Source organism: Notolepis coatsorum (genome assembly GCF_963971535.1).
Source record: "Notolepis coatsorum genome assembly, chromosome: 7".
Lineage (NCBI taxonomy): Eukaryota > Metazoa > Chordata > Actinopteri > Aulopiformes > Paralepididae > Notolepis > Notolepis coatsorum.
Genome location: NC_140171.1, coordinates 73,437,256 through 73,454,609, shown reverse-complemented (window position 1 = coordinate 73,454,609; position 17,354 = coordinate 73,437,256). Strand labels below are relative to the sequence as shown.

General features: G+C 41.7%; 1 protein-coding gene across 1 annotated transcript in view; it reads left to right on the top strand.

The window, feature by feature from the left end:
- Positions 1-17,354, top strand: part of LOC311231680 (prominin-1-A-like) — a gene marked incomplete at its 5' end in the record, with an annotated part of 145,731 nt that overhangs the window by 62,463 nt on the left and 65,914 nt on the right. The window contains one exon of the mRNA XM_084318308.1: positions 15,393-15,456. Coding sequence (XP_084174434.1) covers positions 15,393-15,456 — 64 coding nt within the window. The remainder of the gene's footprint in view (positions 1-15,392; positions 15,457-17,354) is intronic.

Genomic DNA, 17,354 nt, shown 5'->3' with positions numbered 1-17,354 from the left:
CCTCCTAAATGTACCCCTGCTGTTATGTTTCTCTGGTTTCTGTTACATTGAACCTATTTTTTTGTACTGTACTGTTCCGTCATGTATATGTTCTAGGTGGTGTTTTCTGTACTGTACTGTTCCATGTGTCCTTTATGTTTTCTGTGGGTATTGTCGCAGCTACCACCTGCACCGTGTAAATAAAAAAATTGCGATTTACCCGGTGGCTACAACAACACACAGTGACTATGATGCATGTAGTCACTGTGTGTTGTTGTAGCCACCGGGTAAATCGCGATTTTTTTATTTGTTTGTCATGACAAACCAATTACATAATCCAACATATGTGTAAAGGCACAACATATTCCAGTTAACGGTATCTTTTTTTAATGATTCGTTACGGCGCAATCAATACTTCCATTTGTATAAATTGCGTTCGGGACCTCCATGTTTTGGGGGTATTCATCAGAAAAATCGGATCCGGGATTCGGCTCCCATCAGTCAGGCAAGAACTGCGGGTTTTCAGCCTCTCTCCTCTCTCCTGGAGCTTAGCGCTCGGCCAATCAGAGAAACGCGGAAGGCGCTCGGCCAATCAGAGAAACGCGGAAGTACAACTGCATTGCCGTGTGGCAATAAAAGGAACTTGAACTTGAACTTGAATCATCCTCATCATCATCATTATTTTCATCAATATCAGTTATTTTGCATTGTTATCTCTTTAGAGAGATAAACAAGATATATGTACAAAGACATACACACAGTAATACAAGTGCACGTGCAGATACATTACACAGTACACATACACAGACAAACAAACAGCTCTCATCTCTGTATTGTCTTCTATTCATCCTCTCCCTTCCCCACCAAGCACATGCGCGCACACATGCACATTCAGGCACACATGCACATGCGTGCACACACACACTCTCAATGGAGATTTGGGCCCTATTCCCCGTACCTGGCTAACTGAGTTAGCCGGATAATGTTCAGCATAGCTTGACTTAAGCCAGACATTTCCGTTCCCTGACGTCGGATTTTCTAAGTCACTATGGCAACAGATCGAAAAGTTTTAACCTGCTCCAGAGCAGGTTTAGTTGAGTTAGCTGGATATAAGCTGGCCACTCCCTCGGAACAAAATGGCAGCTCCCTTCCTCAGAGATTGATTGATTGATTGGAAACTGTATTAACAGATTGGAGAATGTGGTACAATATAGTACGGCTCAATACACACAATTGTTAAGGGGATGCAGACCCAGAGAAAGACTTTCGTCTTGTTTACATCAGGGTCCCCCATTTTCAATTCATAATGACATTTATGACATACATGACATACAGATAATACAGATATATCATGACATTTATGACATACATGACATACAGATATACAGTACTGTTACATTTGTGACATACAAGATATGCAAATATACAGTACTGTTAAACAGAGATCCTAACAGAAAATATATATACGAGGGGGAGGAAACTGTACATTGGGAGGGGGTGGGTGGGTGGGAGGGGGTGTTTGGACATTTACGGGGGCCAGTTTCGAATTGCAGCCTCCCGTAGGTGCTATTTGATCCCATTATACCATTCTGAATAATGTTTTCGCGAGATGATTTCCAGAATGTATTGATTTCATAGAATGTGTGAAATAGGCCTATAATTAAAAACAATTAAAATACATTAAACTGGTCAAATAAATGCTGATAATAAATCATATTCAGCCTATGGATTTCCTACATACTGCATGACAGCTGTTTGAGCTGCGGGATGAGGCGCGCTTGTTTCTGATGGAGAATGTGTCCCAGCTCGCTGCCCACCTCCGATGCCGACTAGATATCAATTGAGGGGGAATACGCGGCACAGCTATACCTACCTATTCGAAAAAAACATTATCTGCACTGACTTATATAAAAAATAAGTACAGATCACGTCTGAATGAATGTGGAGGATGATCTCAGAGTCGCTGTCTCCAAAATTAAACCCAGACTATGCGCATCCATCTCATTAGGTGAGTTGAACATTATAGCCTTCTAAATGAAACACGCTATATGTATTCATTTTATGGTTGTTTGATTATTGTGTTATTTTGTGTAGTTATTGTGCGTGTTAAAAGCCTCCAATGCATATGTGTGCGTGTGAACGTTTGCATGTTTCAACCACCTCTATATAATAGTGGGGGTCGCGGCTCTCTGACACCTTTATTTCGGGGGTCGCGGCCTGAAAACTTTAGGAACGATGTATTTATTATATTACATGATACCTAAGCGCATACAGTACAGATATCCTCATAAGTATCTATTCATTCGTATCAATTAGATATACTCTTTATCTTTGGGCTTGTTTTTGTATACTAGCAAGATCTCATTTGATTATTCATTCCATTGGCATTAAACCTATTGCCAGCAGTTACATTTAAATAAATATAATCTGATTGATTGGGGTAATAAGGGACTTAAAATGTGCCTATAGATTATGCATTTAACTTGTCGGCGAGGCTATTGAGCCGTACTGTATTGTACCCATTCTGCAATCTTGTTAATAAAGTTAAAAATCAATCAATCAATGCCGTTAGAAAATCAGGATTTCTGCGATCGACACCTGCTGTCTTTTCAACTGAAGCGGCCGCACGCACTGATCCTGAGTATCAAGTCTGGTTCGAATGAACGAGACTGAATCCACCTTCGAGGAACAGGGAAATCCCGGATTCAAACATCTGGTTAATTGAATCTGGATAATAGGACTTTTGATTGACTTAGTTGAACCAGGTACGGGGAATAGGGCCCCTGGTGTCTGTATAATCCTAATCACCTCATCACATTCTGTGTATCCTTGGAGACTACCAGTCTTAGAGGAGTAGGAATGAACACCTCAACGTGTGTGTGTGTGTGTGTGTGTGTGTGTGTGTGTGTGTGTGTGTGTGTGTGTGTGTGTGTGTGTGTGTGTGTGTGTGTGTGTGTGTGTGTGTGTGTGTGTGTGTGTGTGTGTGTGTGTGTGTGTGTGTGTGTGTGTGTGTGTGTGTGTGTGTGTGTGTGTGTGTGTGTGTGTGTGTGTGTGTGTGTGTGTGTGTGTGTGTGTGTGTGTGTGTGTGTGACTCATTCACTCCAAAACACTCCCACATATATAATACCACAGTATTTCTCAAACTAGATTTCTTTTTTTTTATTGTCAAGAAATTAGAACCGACTAGAAAGGTGTGCTCAGTAGAGCACAAATCTCCACCAGGCGTCATGCCGGACACACACAGACAAACATATTGACCAACAGACACACTGATTGCTCTCCAATTATAGTTATTAGCTAATATGCTAATGCTAGACGGTAATAGGAAGCATGGGAAGGGTGATAGGAAGCATAGGGAGCATGTTAGGAAGCATACTGTAGGAAGGGTGATGGTATAGGAAGAATGTTATAAACAGGTTCCAAGCACAAGGGGGCGGAACTTATATCGATGGATAATGATGGAAAGGAATTCATGCATAAATGTTTTAATGCGTAGGTATAGCAACAACACTATGCCATTTCCATGTTGTAAACGGGCCAGAGAGATTCCTTGAGGCTCTGAGCAGTGAACACAAGAGGGTATCGCCCTCTTGTGTTCAAAAGGTGTAACTTTATACTGAATCTACTGTATTTCAATTAGGGGTGGGCGATATGACGATATTAAATAAATATCGGGTACAGTTCATTAACACTTTGAGCACCACTCACGGCTAATCTCGGGTTTACGATTGTGATGCTGAAAGCCACGTCACGGCTTTTCTCGGATTTAAAAAAAAAAAAATTATTAGCGATCTGAAATCATATTGCATCACCCGAGCCTACCGTTGGAGATTCAGGGGCCGCCGGCGATCAGATGTGAAAAAAGCGCCCCCTATCGTCTCCCAGATGGTAAATCACCCTTTTGGAATGGACTCAATGAAAATGGATGGGGGAAAAAAATATTCCAGTCCACATTTTCCAGTCCACTGATGCAGCCGGAGTTACCAGAGTTAATTCTGGAGCCTCTGAGCCGCGGCGAGCATGGGTTATACTGTACACACGTTGGATCAATATACTTATCGATTTTTTCTAATGGTGATCAGGAATTGGAATATACCATTTGGATACCATCTGATGTCAGGTAAGGAATCTATGTTATCAGTGTTAGGATAATCAGACTTGTTTTCATCGAGATATAAGCGTTTCCACTATTATGTGATATGGCTGTTTCACTGTAAAAGCCATGAGGAAATAATAGCAGCGATTATCAGCGCACGAGTGTGCGTGCGCACACATACTATCGACCATCTAGCGTTTATTTTAAAACGATTCATAAATAGACTGACAAATGATAACGTTCTGGAATATTCCAGTAAAAGGCGATTATCAGGGAATGTGTTGTTTTTTCTTCGAAACCGAGTGGTTTTCAAAATGCTATAAAAAGGAAATGAAGCGATAAAAACACAATCTGCTTTGCCAATGTTGACTGGAAAATGATTCTTTGATAAGCGATGGGCAGATTAGACACATAGCATCATTTAAAACATAGATTAGGCGATATTAACGTTACATGGGCCGTGGACCGTGGCATCAACGGGGTAAAAAGGAAAACACGGCGTGGCGCTCAAAGTGTTAACGATACACTTTTTAAATGTATCGTGGATATCGTGATGTTTCTCACAATCCCTCATGTCAGTTACTAAGCCGCCGCGGCTGAGATGAGACGAGTTACTTTGGCGCAGAGCTTTACTCTCTCATCTCTCCCTCACAAAGGGGGGGGCTACCGTCTTTATATATATCTATGGGGGGTACTACCGAGTCGAGTAGGTACCATGCAGCCCGTGGAAAAGCGACATAAGAGAATACTTCATAATGTTTCATGCAATTAAAAAGTAAATATATATATGATGATGATGCACACCCACCTTTACAGTGTTTTGTTTACCAGTAGGATGTTATAACATTGCTGATAATACAAATTATTATTATTTTCTCACAGTAGTGCGTGTGTATTTTTGGCTAAAGTGGATAGAAAACACAGTACTGTGCAAAAGTCTAGGCACCCAATCGTTTTTATATAAATAGTCTTAGATGTTAATAAAAAAAAATCTTTATTAGTTTGTCTGTAGACTACTCTTTTAGATTTTTTGAAACTTTTAATTAAAGTATTTTTGAAAAGCATCTTCATGGGGCGGCTAAGTGGCGCAGTGGGCAAGGCGCTCGCCACTAGTGCAAGAGATGCTGGGTTCGAGCCCAGCTCTCGGCATTGCTACCAGCTTGGCTGGTCGTTCATACTAACACAATTGGCAGTGTTAGGGGTGGGAAAGCTGGTGGGTGGGTCCTGGACTCCTACAGTTCGCGACGCCTACAGTTCGGTCGGGGCGCCTGCTCAGCGAGGAAAGGATCTAAGGGGGGTAGTGTGATCCTTCCACATGTTACACCCTCTCAGTGATAGTCCGCGCTGCCAGGTGAAAAGAAGCGGTTGATTGGCTACACATGTGTCGGAGGAAGCATGTGATAGCCTCCACTCTCCCAGACCGACCGTAGGGGGTAGGTGCGCAGCAATCAGGAAGGGGATTGGGAATTGGCATAACGACTAACATTGGGATGGGAGAAAAAGGAGGGGGAAAAAGATCCAATTTAATTTTTTTAAATAAAAGCATCTTCATGGTTTAATGCAGACATATGTTGCAGGGACTATTTTAAACTTGGCGTGACTGTATGCTTCAAATGGTTAAATCAAGCATTTTTAAGTGCTTAGAGGAAATGTCAAAATATCGTGATGTATATCGTGTATCGTGACATAGCCAAAAAATATCGTGATATTTTTTAGAGGTCATATCGCCCAGCCTTAATTTCAAAGGACAATGCTGGAAATGTATTCAAATGAAATACTTGTCGATTTGCTAAATATCCCACAACCCAGGTCCCGGGTCTGCCTATGTGCAACGTCTCATCCACTTCTGCCTTTTAGTTGGCAAGATATGCTGCCGAATACACACACACCTTCGACACTGTCAATCACCCCATTCTGATTGACGAGCTAAAAGCAATTGGTTTTGATAGTTTATCAGTGAGCTGGATGCAATCCTACCTGGAGGGAAGAGAACAGATGGTAGAGGTAAACGGTATACTCTATCCCCCCCCCCCTCCCAGTGAGCTGTGGTGTTCCACAAGGAAGCATACTAGGACCGTTATTGTTCCTAATTTATGCAAATGTTATGTCGTCAGCTTGTGACTGCAACTTGTTCCTGTTCGCGGACGACTCAGCCCTGCTGGTCTCTGACAAGAACAAGTTACAGGTTGAAAAAACCCTCAGCTCAGAACTCGGCAGAATCTGCGCCTGGCTTGCTGATAACAAACTATCATTACACCTGGGTAAAACAGAGTCCATTCTCTTCGGATCAAATAACAAACTCAGCAAAACCAACGGCTTCTCTGTTACAGGGTGACAATATTGTCACAAGAAAAGATGAAATTACATACCTGGGTTCCATCCTAGAGCGGCGTTGACAATATAGATGGTAGATTATTACAGCTAGCGGGTTCGTTTGTAGCAGAGCCTTTATGTCACTTTTTCAACTTATGTTTTGAGAATGGTATTTTTCCACAGTCCTGGAAGATTGCGAAGGTCACTCCGCTGTCAAAAAACAGTAGGGAGGCCTTCACAGGACTAAATAGTAGACCTGTGAGCATATTGCCTGCCTTGAGTAAATTAATGGAGAAGATTATATACAAAAAGGTACACGCTTATTTTGATGGGAACAGAATCAATTCAGAACACCAACACGCATACAAAGCTGGCTACTCCACAAACACAGCACTCACATCGCTGACTGATAACTGGCTTAAACATATTGATAGGAAGTCAATGGTGGGTGCTGTGCTTCTGGATTTTAGCGCTGCATTCAACATTATAGATCATGATCTTCTGCTCATGAAACTTTCAGCTTATAAATTCAATGAAAGTGCTATTAAGTTGTTAAATAATTACTTACTTAATAGACTACAATGCGTGATGTTTAATGGCACACTATCGGAGATGAGGGAACTCCATGCCGGAGTGCCCCAAGGGAGTTGCCTGGGTCCCTTATTGTATGCAATCTTCGTTAATGATTTACCATTAGTACTTAATAATGCATCAATGGAGATCTATGCAGATGATACTACAGTGTACGTAGCGGCGGAAAAAACTGAGTCTGTTAATAGGTTATTGCAAGATGAGATGGTGCTAATTTCCAACTGGGTAAGTGAAAATAAGTTAAAGTTAAATGTTGCAAAAACCAAGAGTATAATGATAGCCTCAAAATATACATCTAGATCAAATCCTAAATTAAATCTAGTTCTGAACTGTGCTGATATCGAACAGGTCAGTGAGGCAAAACTGCTGGGTGTTGTAATAGATGAAACACTTTCTTGGTCGAAACACATTAGCAATATGGTGGCTAAGATGGGCTGTGGTATTTCAATGATCAGAAGGTGTAGAAATCTGTTGACTAATGGTACAGCAAAGCTTGTACTACAATCTTTGGTCTTATCCCGCCTGGACTACTGTCCTACTATATGGTCTAACGCCATAGGCTTGATCTGAACAAACTCCAGTTCGCTCAGAACAGGGCGGCACGCCTCGCTCTGCGCTGCTCTGTGAGGAGTAGTGTTGGAGTGATGCATGCCGCGCTGACCTGGATGACTGAAACAGAGGATGGCATGTAGCCTGGTACGTTTTTTGTTTAATATCTGTAATACTGGGAAACCAGAGGGTTTGCACTCACAACTGTACCCAACTAATATGAGACATGGATATAGCACAAGGCAAGCATTAGATTCATGCTTTACTTTACCTCTACCAAAAACAAATGCTCTGAAAAAGACGGTAATGTATAGAGCAGTTGCTTATTGGAATAAACTACCCAGAAATATAAAATGGTAAGGAACACATTTATGTTTAAAAAAAAGTTAAAAATTGCGCTCATGAATAATGAGTTACATTTTGGTCATTGACTTATTATGGACATTAGTATGGAAATATAAAGGTGATCGGTGACTTGAGAAAAGTTATGCTATATTATGAGTTAAAATCATATAAATGATTTTGAACTGTTTTGTTCTTATGGACTGACTATGTAATGTGTATTTTATGGTTGGAGAATTGTGATATCTAACTTATGAATATTGAGTGAGCTTTTATTCACTGTTTTGTTCGTTGTGATGTTTTCTTGTGAGTACTTCAATGTTTGTGGTTTTATATTTTTATTTTATCTTTTTTTGTGCGTTTGTATTTTTTATGTTTGGACCCCAGGAAGAGTAGTCTCACTTTGGTGTAGACTAATGGGGATCCACAATAAAACAATAGAGGCAAATCTTTCCTGTGACAAAATGGCATCCAATGTGATCAAAAAAGTCAACCAACGAACAAGATTCTTGTACCGGATCTCCTCTCTGGTAAACAAGAATACCCTGAAGACTCTAGCAGGAGCATTCATTCAAGGGTACTACGACTATGCTTGCACCTCATGGTACCAAAGCACCTCAAAGGCACTAAAAACAAGATTACAAACATCACAAAACAAACTGGTCGGACTACTGCTTGACCTTACTCCTAAAACCCACCTCACCCCTGCCCATTTTGACAACCTAGGATGGCTTAGAGTAGTCGACAGAGTACAGCAACTTGCAATGGGCCTGGTCTACAAGATACACTACACCACTAAGGTACCCATGTACATGTTGAAATACTTCCCAAAGGTCAGTGAATACCACAACCACAACACCAGAGGGAGTTCCACAAATCATGTTCAACCCATATTCGGCACAAACAAGGGTCTAAACACTTTTCGCAATTATGCCACATCAATGTGGAACGCCCTACCCACAGCCGTAAAAAGAATTTAATCCCTACCCACCTTCAAAACCTATCTCAAAGAGCACCTACGGGAGGCTGCAATTAGAAACTGGCCCCCGTAAATATCTGAACCCCCCTCCCACCCACCCACCCCCTCCTAATGTACAGTTCCCTCCCCCTCGTATGTATATATTTACTGTTATGATCTCTGTTTAACAGTATATTTGCATATCTTGTATGTCATAAATGTCATGATTAGTTTAGATTAGATGATTAGATTAGATTTTTATATCTGTATGTTGTGTATGTCATAAATGTCATTATGAATTGAAAATGGGCGACCCTGATGTAAACGAGACGAAAGTCTTTCTCTGGTCTGCGTCCCCTTAACAATTGTGTGTATTGAGCTGTACTGTACCCATTCTGCAATCTGTTAATTAATGTTTTCAATCAATCAATCAACACACACTCACTCACTCACTCACTCACTCACTCACTCACTCACTCACTCACTCACTCACTCACTCACTCACTCACTCACTCACTCACACAAGCACACACACACACACATACACACACACACACACACACACACACGCACACACACACACACACACACGCACACACAGAGCAACCAATCGCATAATCTCCCCAGGTGGAACGCCTAGTGGAGATAAAAATAGGCTTTTTCCCCCCCTAGTATCACTTTTAATTTAAGTGGTTCCTCCAAGCCAAAGAGATAATGATTTGCCAGATCCAAAAAGTGTAGAGAAACACTGTGATACTGTGTGCTTGCTCCGTGGAGGCAGAGAGAGAGAGACAGCTGTAGGGTCATGGAAATACAAACGACAGGGGCCAGGGCAGTTAGTTGTTACCGATACGGCTTGGCTGACTGTGAGAGGCTTCTCTGTCTGCATGGCTACTGTCTGATGTCCTCTCAGATACACACACACACACAGGCCCTGTTCAGGCCTGTACTTTGTGTCCAGATATATCCAGATTGTGTCCAGATCCAGGCCAAGACTGATTTCAGTTCACACCTGGCATCAGAATGCATCTCCACATGCGCCTTGAGTGACCACTTCCCTGCTCAATATGCAAATGGTGGTATGCCTACTACACCTACATCACTAAATCCACATGAAAGTTAGATGTAATAGTGTTTCCATTCCAATACCATTTACAACGTGAAGTAGTCTTTTTACTTAGAGGGACATCATACTAAATAACCCACTTGGCAGTTTCTCTCTCTCTCTCTCTCTCTCTCTCTCTCTCTCTCTCTCTCTCTCTCTCTCTCTCTCTCTCTCTCTCTCTCTCTCTCTCTCTCTCTCTCTCTCTCTCTCTCTCTCTCTCTCTCTCTCTCTCTCTCTCTCTCTCTCTCTCTCTCTCTCTCTCTCTCTCTCTCTCTCTCTCTCTCTCTCTCTCTCTCTCTCTCTCTCTCTCTCTCTCTCTCTCTCTCTCTCTCTCTCTCTCCTCTCTCTCTCTCTCTCTCTCTCTCTCTCTCTCTCTCTCTCTCTCTCCTCTCTCTCTCTCTCTCTCTCTCTCTCTCTCCTCTCTCTCTCTCTCTCTCTCTCTCTCTCTCTCTCTCTCTCTCTCTCTCTGCTATCACTTTTCACTTTTTGAAGTTGATAAGGAGGCAAGATGATCTGTGCACAGGGGTATATCCACTTCTCCTCTCACATTCTCATAGTGGATATTATAGGCTCCCTCATCAGGATTCGGTGAGGGAAATGACGCATTTTCAAGTGGGTCAATACGCAACTTTTTGTAGATAGCTGTAACTAATGCAGAGAGTTAGACGATGTTACACTGTCAAACATATCTCCCCAAAGAGGAAGTAAACTAACCAGTGCTACCTTAAACTCATATTATTTCCCTTAACGTATTGAATAAATAATATTATATTATTGTCCCCCCCCCCCATATTTTCTTGTCTTTTTTTATAAATAAGAACAGAAAATTTGTTAAAAAAAGTTTTATATTTTAATTTCACAGCATCTGTGCAGCCTTGTTTATTCACTGTGTCCATGGAAACAACAATGAACGCAGCCATAAAGGAATGGTTTCCTTATGCAGAAAAGATATAGAACTATAGTCCATTTACCTTTCTGATAACTACATCACTTGTATGTTGAGACGAGATACATTTGCGTTTATTAGTGATTCAGATTCAGGCAATTCATATTTGTAGCTTCACGAGTAACAAAAACGACAAACAACTAAACAAAACATCTCAATGACAGCACGGCAACAACAACATTCCATGCAATACACACAATCCAGTAAAAGTAAAAACAGACAACTGAGTGTAAAAGGCTACTTAAAATGACTACTGTCTGTGTTTAAAAGTCTGATAGCAGAGGGTACAAAAGATTTGGCGTAATGGTTGGTCCTACTTGGTGGAATGTCATAACAGCGGCCAGAAGGCAACAGCGAAAACCGCTGAGACAGAGCGTGGAGAGGTTGATTCATGATGATCGTCCCCTTCTTGACCACCTGGTCCATCCAGAGAGAACATAGGTTAATAGATAGGCCACTGAACCACTGTGAATCACTATGAATTGAAAATGTGGGACCCTGATGTAAACAAGACAAACGTCTTTCTCTGGTCTGCATCCCCTTAACAATTGTGTGTATTGAGCCGTACTGTATTGTACCCATTCTGCAATCTGTTAAATAAAGTTTTCATTCATTCACCAGCAGATAAAAGAAAAAAGTTAAGAGGCTTTCAATAAAATAACTATAAAAAGTGCTCAGGATCTTCACACTAACATTAAAATAGTTGAGCTTTCTCAGCAGGTAGATCCTCTGCTGACCTTTTTTGACAATGGACTCTGTATTTAAGTTGAACTTCAGTTTACAATCAAACACAGTTCCCAGGTATTTGTACGATTCAACGATCTGGACGTCCTCGTCGTGAATTACACTAGCTACACTGGCTTGATGATCGGAGTTGTGTCTGAAGTAAATTTTCATGTCCTTAGCCTTAGAGACATTGAGGTCCAAGTAATTCTCATCACACCTATAAGGGCCAAACTTGATTTAACAAAACAATAAATCTATAAGCCCTTGAGGAGGCTGCTACCGGCTAAAAACCTATAATTGACGCGTCTGTGGCCGCTGTTGTAACCGTCTGGTGAAAGGAATGAATGTCCACAAGGTTCGTTCCAATAACACCCCAAGCGGGTTTATTTACCACACAAACGTGATAAAACGCAATTGCCAAACGATACCTTTCAAAAGAACAAACAAAACACTTTACCCTACAAACAAAACGATAACAAACAACGTGCCGTGTCGACGTGACAACTTGACGACTTGACGTCCTGACGGTCAAAAACTGTTTGGCTCTACCGGTAACCAAACGCACCTGCCTGTCATCAGTCCCGTTACTCATTAAGTAGCTACGTATGTCACCTACTGGTGAGCAACGGGAACTGATGCCACAAACTCAATTTGGCAGGCTGGCAGGCACAATGTATTACAGGCAGAATTCATCATAAATACATAAATCCAAACAAATGCATAAAATATAACATATGGCACTACAACCATGTAAATTGGCTCTTACACGCCGGCCTCTAATTGTTAAATGTCATAACATATAACAATTATAACATAAAATGAAAAACAAAAAGAGCCAAAGTGTGCCATATAACCACAAAACAAATCAATGCCATATAACCACAAAACAAATCAAATATTTGAGACTATCGCCTCGTGCAAAACAAACTTAGGACCAAGCCCGGTCAATGGTCATTCCAAGATCAATGTCTTGGCTTTAAGCACCGAGCACCCCAAGCCGTTCTCGTCTGGGAAGGCCTCTAAAAACTCTGCCGAGGAGTTGCAGAGTTGCAAATGTCAATAAAATCTCCCGCCATCTTGTCCATTGGCGCTCAATGTCATTGGGAATGTTTTCATCCCAGCTGCACACTCTTCTCCACAGTTTGAGCAGCATGGACTTGGCAGGAAGTGATAAAATCTCCCGCCATCTTGTCCATTGGCGCTCAATGTCATTGGGAATGTTTTCATCCCAGCTGCACACTCTTCTCCACAGTTTGAGCAGCATGGACTTGGCAGGAAGTGTAACTGGGCCAAGGAAACTCAAGGGAGGGCACACCGAAATCTGGTTGTTCAGCGAAGTTCCCAGGTTGCTCAGTGTCTCTTCCAATCTGCTCACAGAAATCATATTGACAGTGGCCACTGAAATCCCATTTTCAGGACCGTTATTTTCTTGCAGGGGGCCGTTGACCACCCAGCCCAGAACAGTTCTCATAGCATACGGACCATTTCCACGGCAGTGGAGGCTGCTGACCAAATTTTTAGGTGAAGCACAAATTATTATATTATATTATATATTAAATAATATTTTTAAAACATCCCCCACTGTGTGTCAGTGGTCAGTGGACACAGATGAAAACATATTAACATTAGGTGACAGCGGACCTGACCAGATGAAAACATATTAGGTGACAGCGCACCTGACCAGATGAAATCATATTAGGTGACAGCGCACCTGATCAGATCAAAACATTTTAGGTGACAGCGCACCTGACCAGATCAAAACATATTAGGTGAAGGTGACAAGGAAGCCACAGACTCATACCCCCCCGACACTCAACTAACCGCCTCGGACAGTCCTTCATACCAGTGGCCATCAGGCTCCACAACAGTGGGCAGCGACTGCTGCCAGACATCGACCTAGAACTAATAGGAACCCAAGTAGGACAATAACACTACCTTATGCATACTGCACCTTATGTGGATACTGTGATACTGTGAATAATGAATAATGTATATTTCAGTTAGTTAGATAGTAAATTATATTGACCTATTTGTTTACACTGCTTGTGTTGTTTTCACTACCTGTACCCCCCCTTCCCCCATGCTGCTATGATGCCTGAATTTCCCCAAGGGGATCAATAAAGGAATATCTTATCTTATCTTAAAAGGAAAGATGAAATTACCTACCTGGGTTCCATCCTATAGAGGCAAATCTTTCCTGTGACAAAATGGGATCCAATGTAATAAAACTAAGTCAACCAACGAACTAGATTCCTGTACCGGATCTCCTCTCTGGTAAACAAGAATACCTTGAAGACTCTAACAGGAGCACTCATTCAAGGGTACTACGACTATGCTTGCACCTCATGGTACCAAAGCACCTCAAAGGCACTAAAAACAAGATTACAAACATCACAAAACAAACTGGTCAGACTACTGCTTGACCTTACTCCTAAAACCCACCTCACCCCTGTCCACTTTGACAACCTAGGATGGCTTAGAGTAGACGACAGAGTACAGCAACTTGCAATGGGCCTGGTCTACAAGATACACTACACCACTAAGATACCCATGTGCATGTCGAAATACTTCCCAAAGGTCAGTGAATACCACGACCACAACACCAGAGGGAGTTCCACAAATCATGTTCAACCCAGATAAAATAATAATAAAAAAAAAAAAAAAAAAAAAAAAAAACGTTTTTTTTTAATAAAAGAAAATAGTCATAACTTAGAAATTAGATTGCATAGGTCTATGAATCGATATCGCGATTCTGTTTCAATTAATTGCCCAGCCCTACAGTGTGTACAGTAAGTTAGCTTGGTGATTATCATTGTGATGTAGGCTAAGCTGCCTAGCTACTGTTAGCATACAAGCACTGTAGCTACTTACTTTTTCATCCACAATGTTTTTTCTGATCCAGATGCATAAATCCACTTCTTCATGTTGCTCAGTTGCTGGTTTATACTTCGGTCCTAATGTTGGCGCAAAGTTTAATTTAGCCTGACTTGTTATAGCTGTACAGCTTACTAACTACTAAACAACAACTTTCTCATAGTCTCAACTTTCACATAGTCAAAATGGGTCCAGCTGCATGTGAGGAGGATAGGTTTAGCTCGGGCCAATCTCAAGTTTCTCAAGTTTCTTTATTAGTTGTCATACAGAAGTACAGAATACTTTTATACAAAATGCTTCTTTATGTTACATTTTGTATAAAAGTATTCTGTACTTCTGTATGACAACTAATAAAGAAACTTGAGAAACTTGAGATTGGCCCGAGCTAAACCTATCCTCCTCACATGCAGCTGGACCCATTTTGACTTTGCAATGCAGAAATCTCTGATTGGATTTGCAAGGCTGCCAATCATATTCAACCTCCGTGTATTGGATGTCAAGGGCTGTCAATCAATCAATCCTCCATTCAATGGCAAGAGTTTAACTGCACAGACCGTTCTTAGATGAAGTTAATAGCCTATTTTGATTCGCTGTTATTTATTATTTATTTAACAATGGGTCACACCTGTGAAGTTTTCTTCACGAATAATTACTGCAGGCAATACTGCAGTGCAGGCCTGCTCAGAGCTGGCAATTTTGGCCATTTTTGAAGAAGAAAAAAATTCACTGGCATTTTTTTTACAGAGGAAAACATTTATAATAAAAAAATTTTTATATAATAATAATTAAAAAATTTTTTTATATATATATAGTTTTTTTTTTTTTTTTTTTTTTTTTTTTTTATATATAGGTATATGTAAATTAATAATAATTATGAATTATGAGTGAATTTGTGTTTCACGTGTTGTCATAGAGAAACCTCCACTGTTCCACGGCCGTTGATCACCTCCCAAGGTTCCAATAACCTGGGAGCATTGGTACCAATCAATAGATCAACATTTGCCTTTATGCTGGGAATTTGGACATGGGAAAGGTAAGGCCACTTCAGCAAATCTTCCTGTGATACAACATTGTCACTTGTCACAGGCATTTTCCTTTGTGAAAGGACTTCTGGGAGGCTATAGAAAGTGTCCCCATTGAGACCAGAGACCTCCAAACCTTTCAGTGAGGTACTTGATACCACCTGCTCCTGGCTCAAAGTGCGCAGAAGGAAGCTAGTCTGTGGTCCAGTCACATCCAATGCACTCATTAAATGTTCAGAACAAAATGTTGCAGAACTGCCAGGGTCGAGAAAGGCGTATGTTTGCAGTATCTTTCCATTTGTGGACTTGACTTGGACTGGCAGAATGGACAGCTTACAATTTCCTCCGCCGGCCCCAGTAAGACCACACGTCTGCGTGGCTATAGTGACACTTGACTTGACAGCTGAAGTGACACTTGCAGATGAATTAGGCTGCTGGTATGTGCTGAGGTAAGGCCTGTCAATGTGAAGTACGGTTGGATGTTTTTTCTCACAAACCTTGCAGGTTAGGCGCTTGTCGCAACCAGCACTCATGTGACCGGAACACAAACATCCGAAACAAATCCTATTTTGCTTTATGAAAATAATTTTATCATTGTGGTTCTTGCCTTTCAGCAGCGGGCACTCTGACAGAGAGTGATCCTGAAAGCAGCATACACAAGACTCAGATTTCTCCATTTCAAAATCCTGCCCCCTATGGACAGAGCCTGAATTGACTTTGAAATCATGTCCCCTATGGACAGAGCCTGAGTATGCTCCGCTATCCTGTCCCCTATGGACAGAGCCTGAGTCTGGTTTAGAATCATGTCCCCTATGGACAGAGCCTGAATTGGCTTTGGAATCATGTCCCCTATGGACAGAGCCTGAATATGCTCCGCTATCCTGTCCCCTATGGACAGAGCCTGAGTCTGGGTCCTTGGAGTCCAGACGTGTGACAGTTGTAGCAAAGCTGTTGCCTTCAGCTCTGCCAAACTTGGACTGAGGCTGGAACTTGCTCCTGTTGCTCAATCCATCCTTTATGGTTGGTTTATCCTGGATGTCACCGAAAAGTGGGTCAGAAAGGATCCTGACCTGACGTTCCACGAACGTGACCAGATCATTAAAAACAGCTCTATGATGTCGTCGCTCAAGTAGCTCATAAGCTGTTGTCCTCCATCTTTCCCTAAATCGGTAGGGCAGCTTGGTTATAATCATGCGCATGTTGGTAGGCATGTCAAGCTCCTGCATGTGTTGCATCTCTGTCATCACGTTGCAACAGTTGCGCAGGAACAGACTATAGTCCTGTAGTGCCTTTACATCTTCAGCCTTAACTGCGGGCCAGGCCAATGCCTTTTCGATGTATGACGTAGCGATCTTAAATTCATTCCCAAAATGTTCTTTCAGGAGACCTTTGGCCATGTCATAACCACGGTCTGGCATCATGTGCTGACAACTCCTTACCAGCTCACGTGGTTGTCCTTTTGTGAACTGTTCCAAAAAATATAAACAATCAGCTTTGTTGGCCTTTGCTTCAATATTGTGCTCAAAGGATCTTATGAAGCTCCTGTAGTGAAGCGGGTCACCATCAAAGGCAGGGATGTCTCTGGATGGTAGAGACATTGTGAGCTGTTGTTGCACAAGAGCATTAGTGATTTCATTCTGCCGTTGCAGGACTGTACTCAAGTCTCCTTGAAGTTGTACTTGACAAGGTTGATACAGTTGTGGTTGCACAGCAGCTCCACCTTGTGGTGGCATTTGAAAAGGTTGATACAATTGTGGTTGGACAGCAGCTCTACTTTGTGGTGGAATGTAAAAAAGGGGTGGTTGTGCAGCAGCTCCACCTTGTGATGACATGTGGAAGAGGGGTGGTTGTGC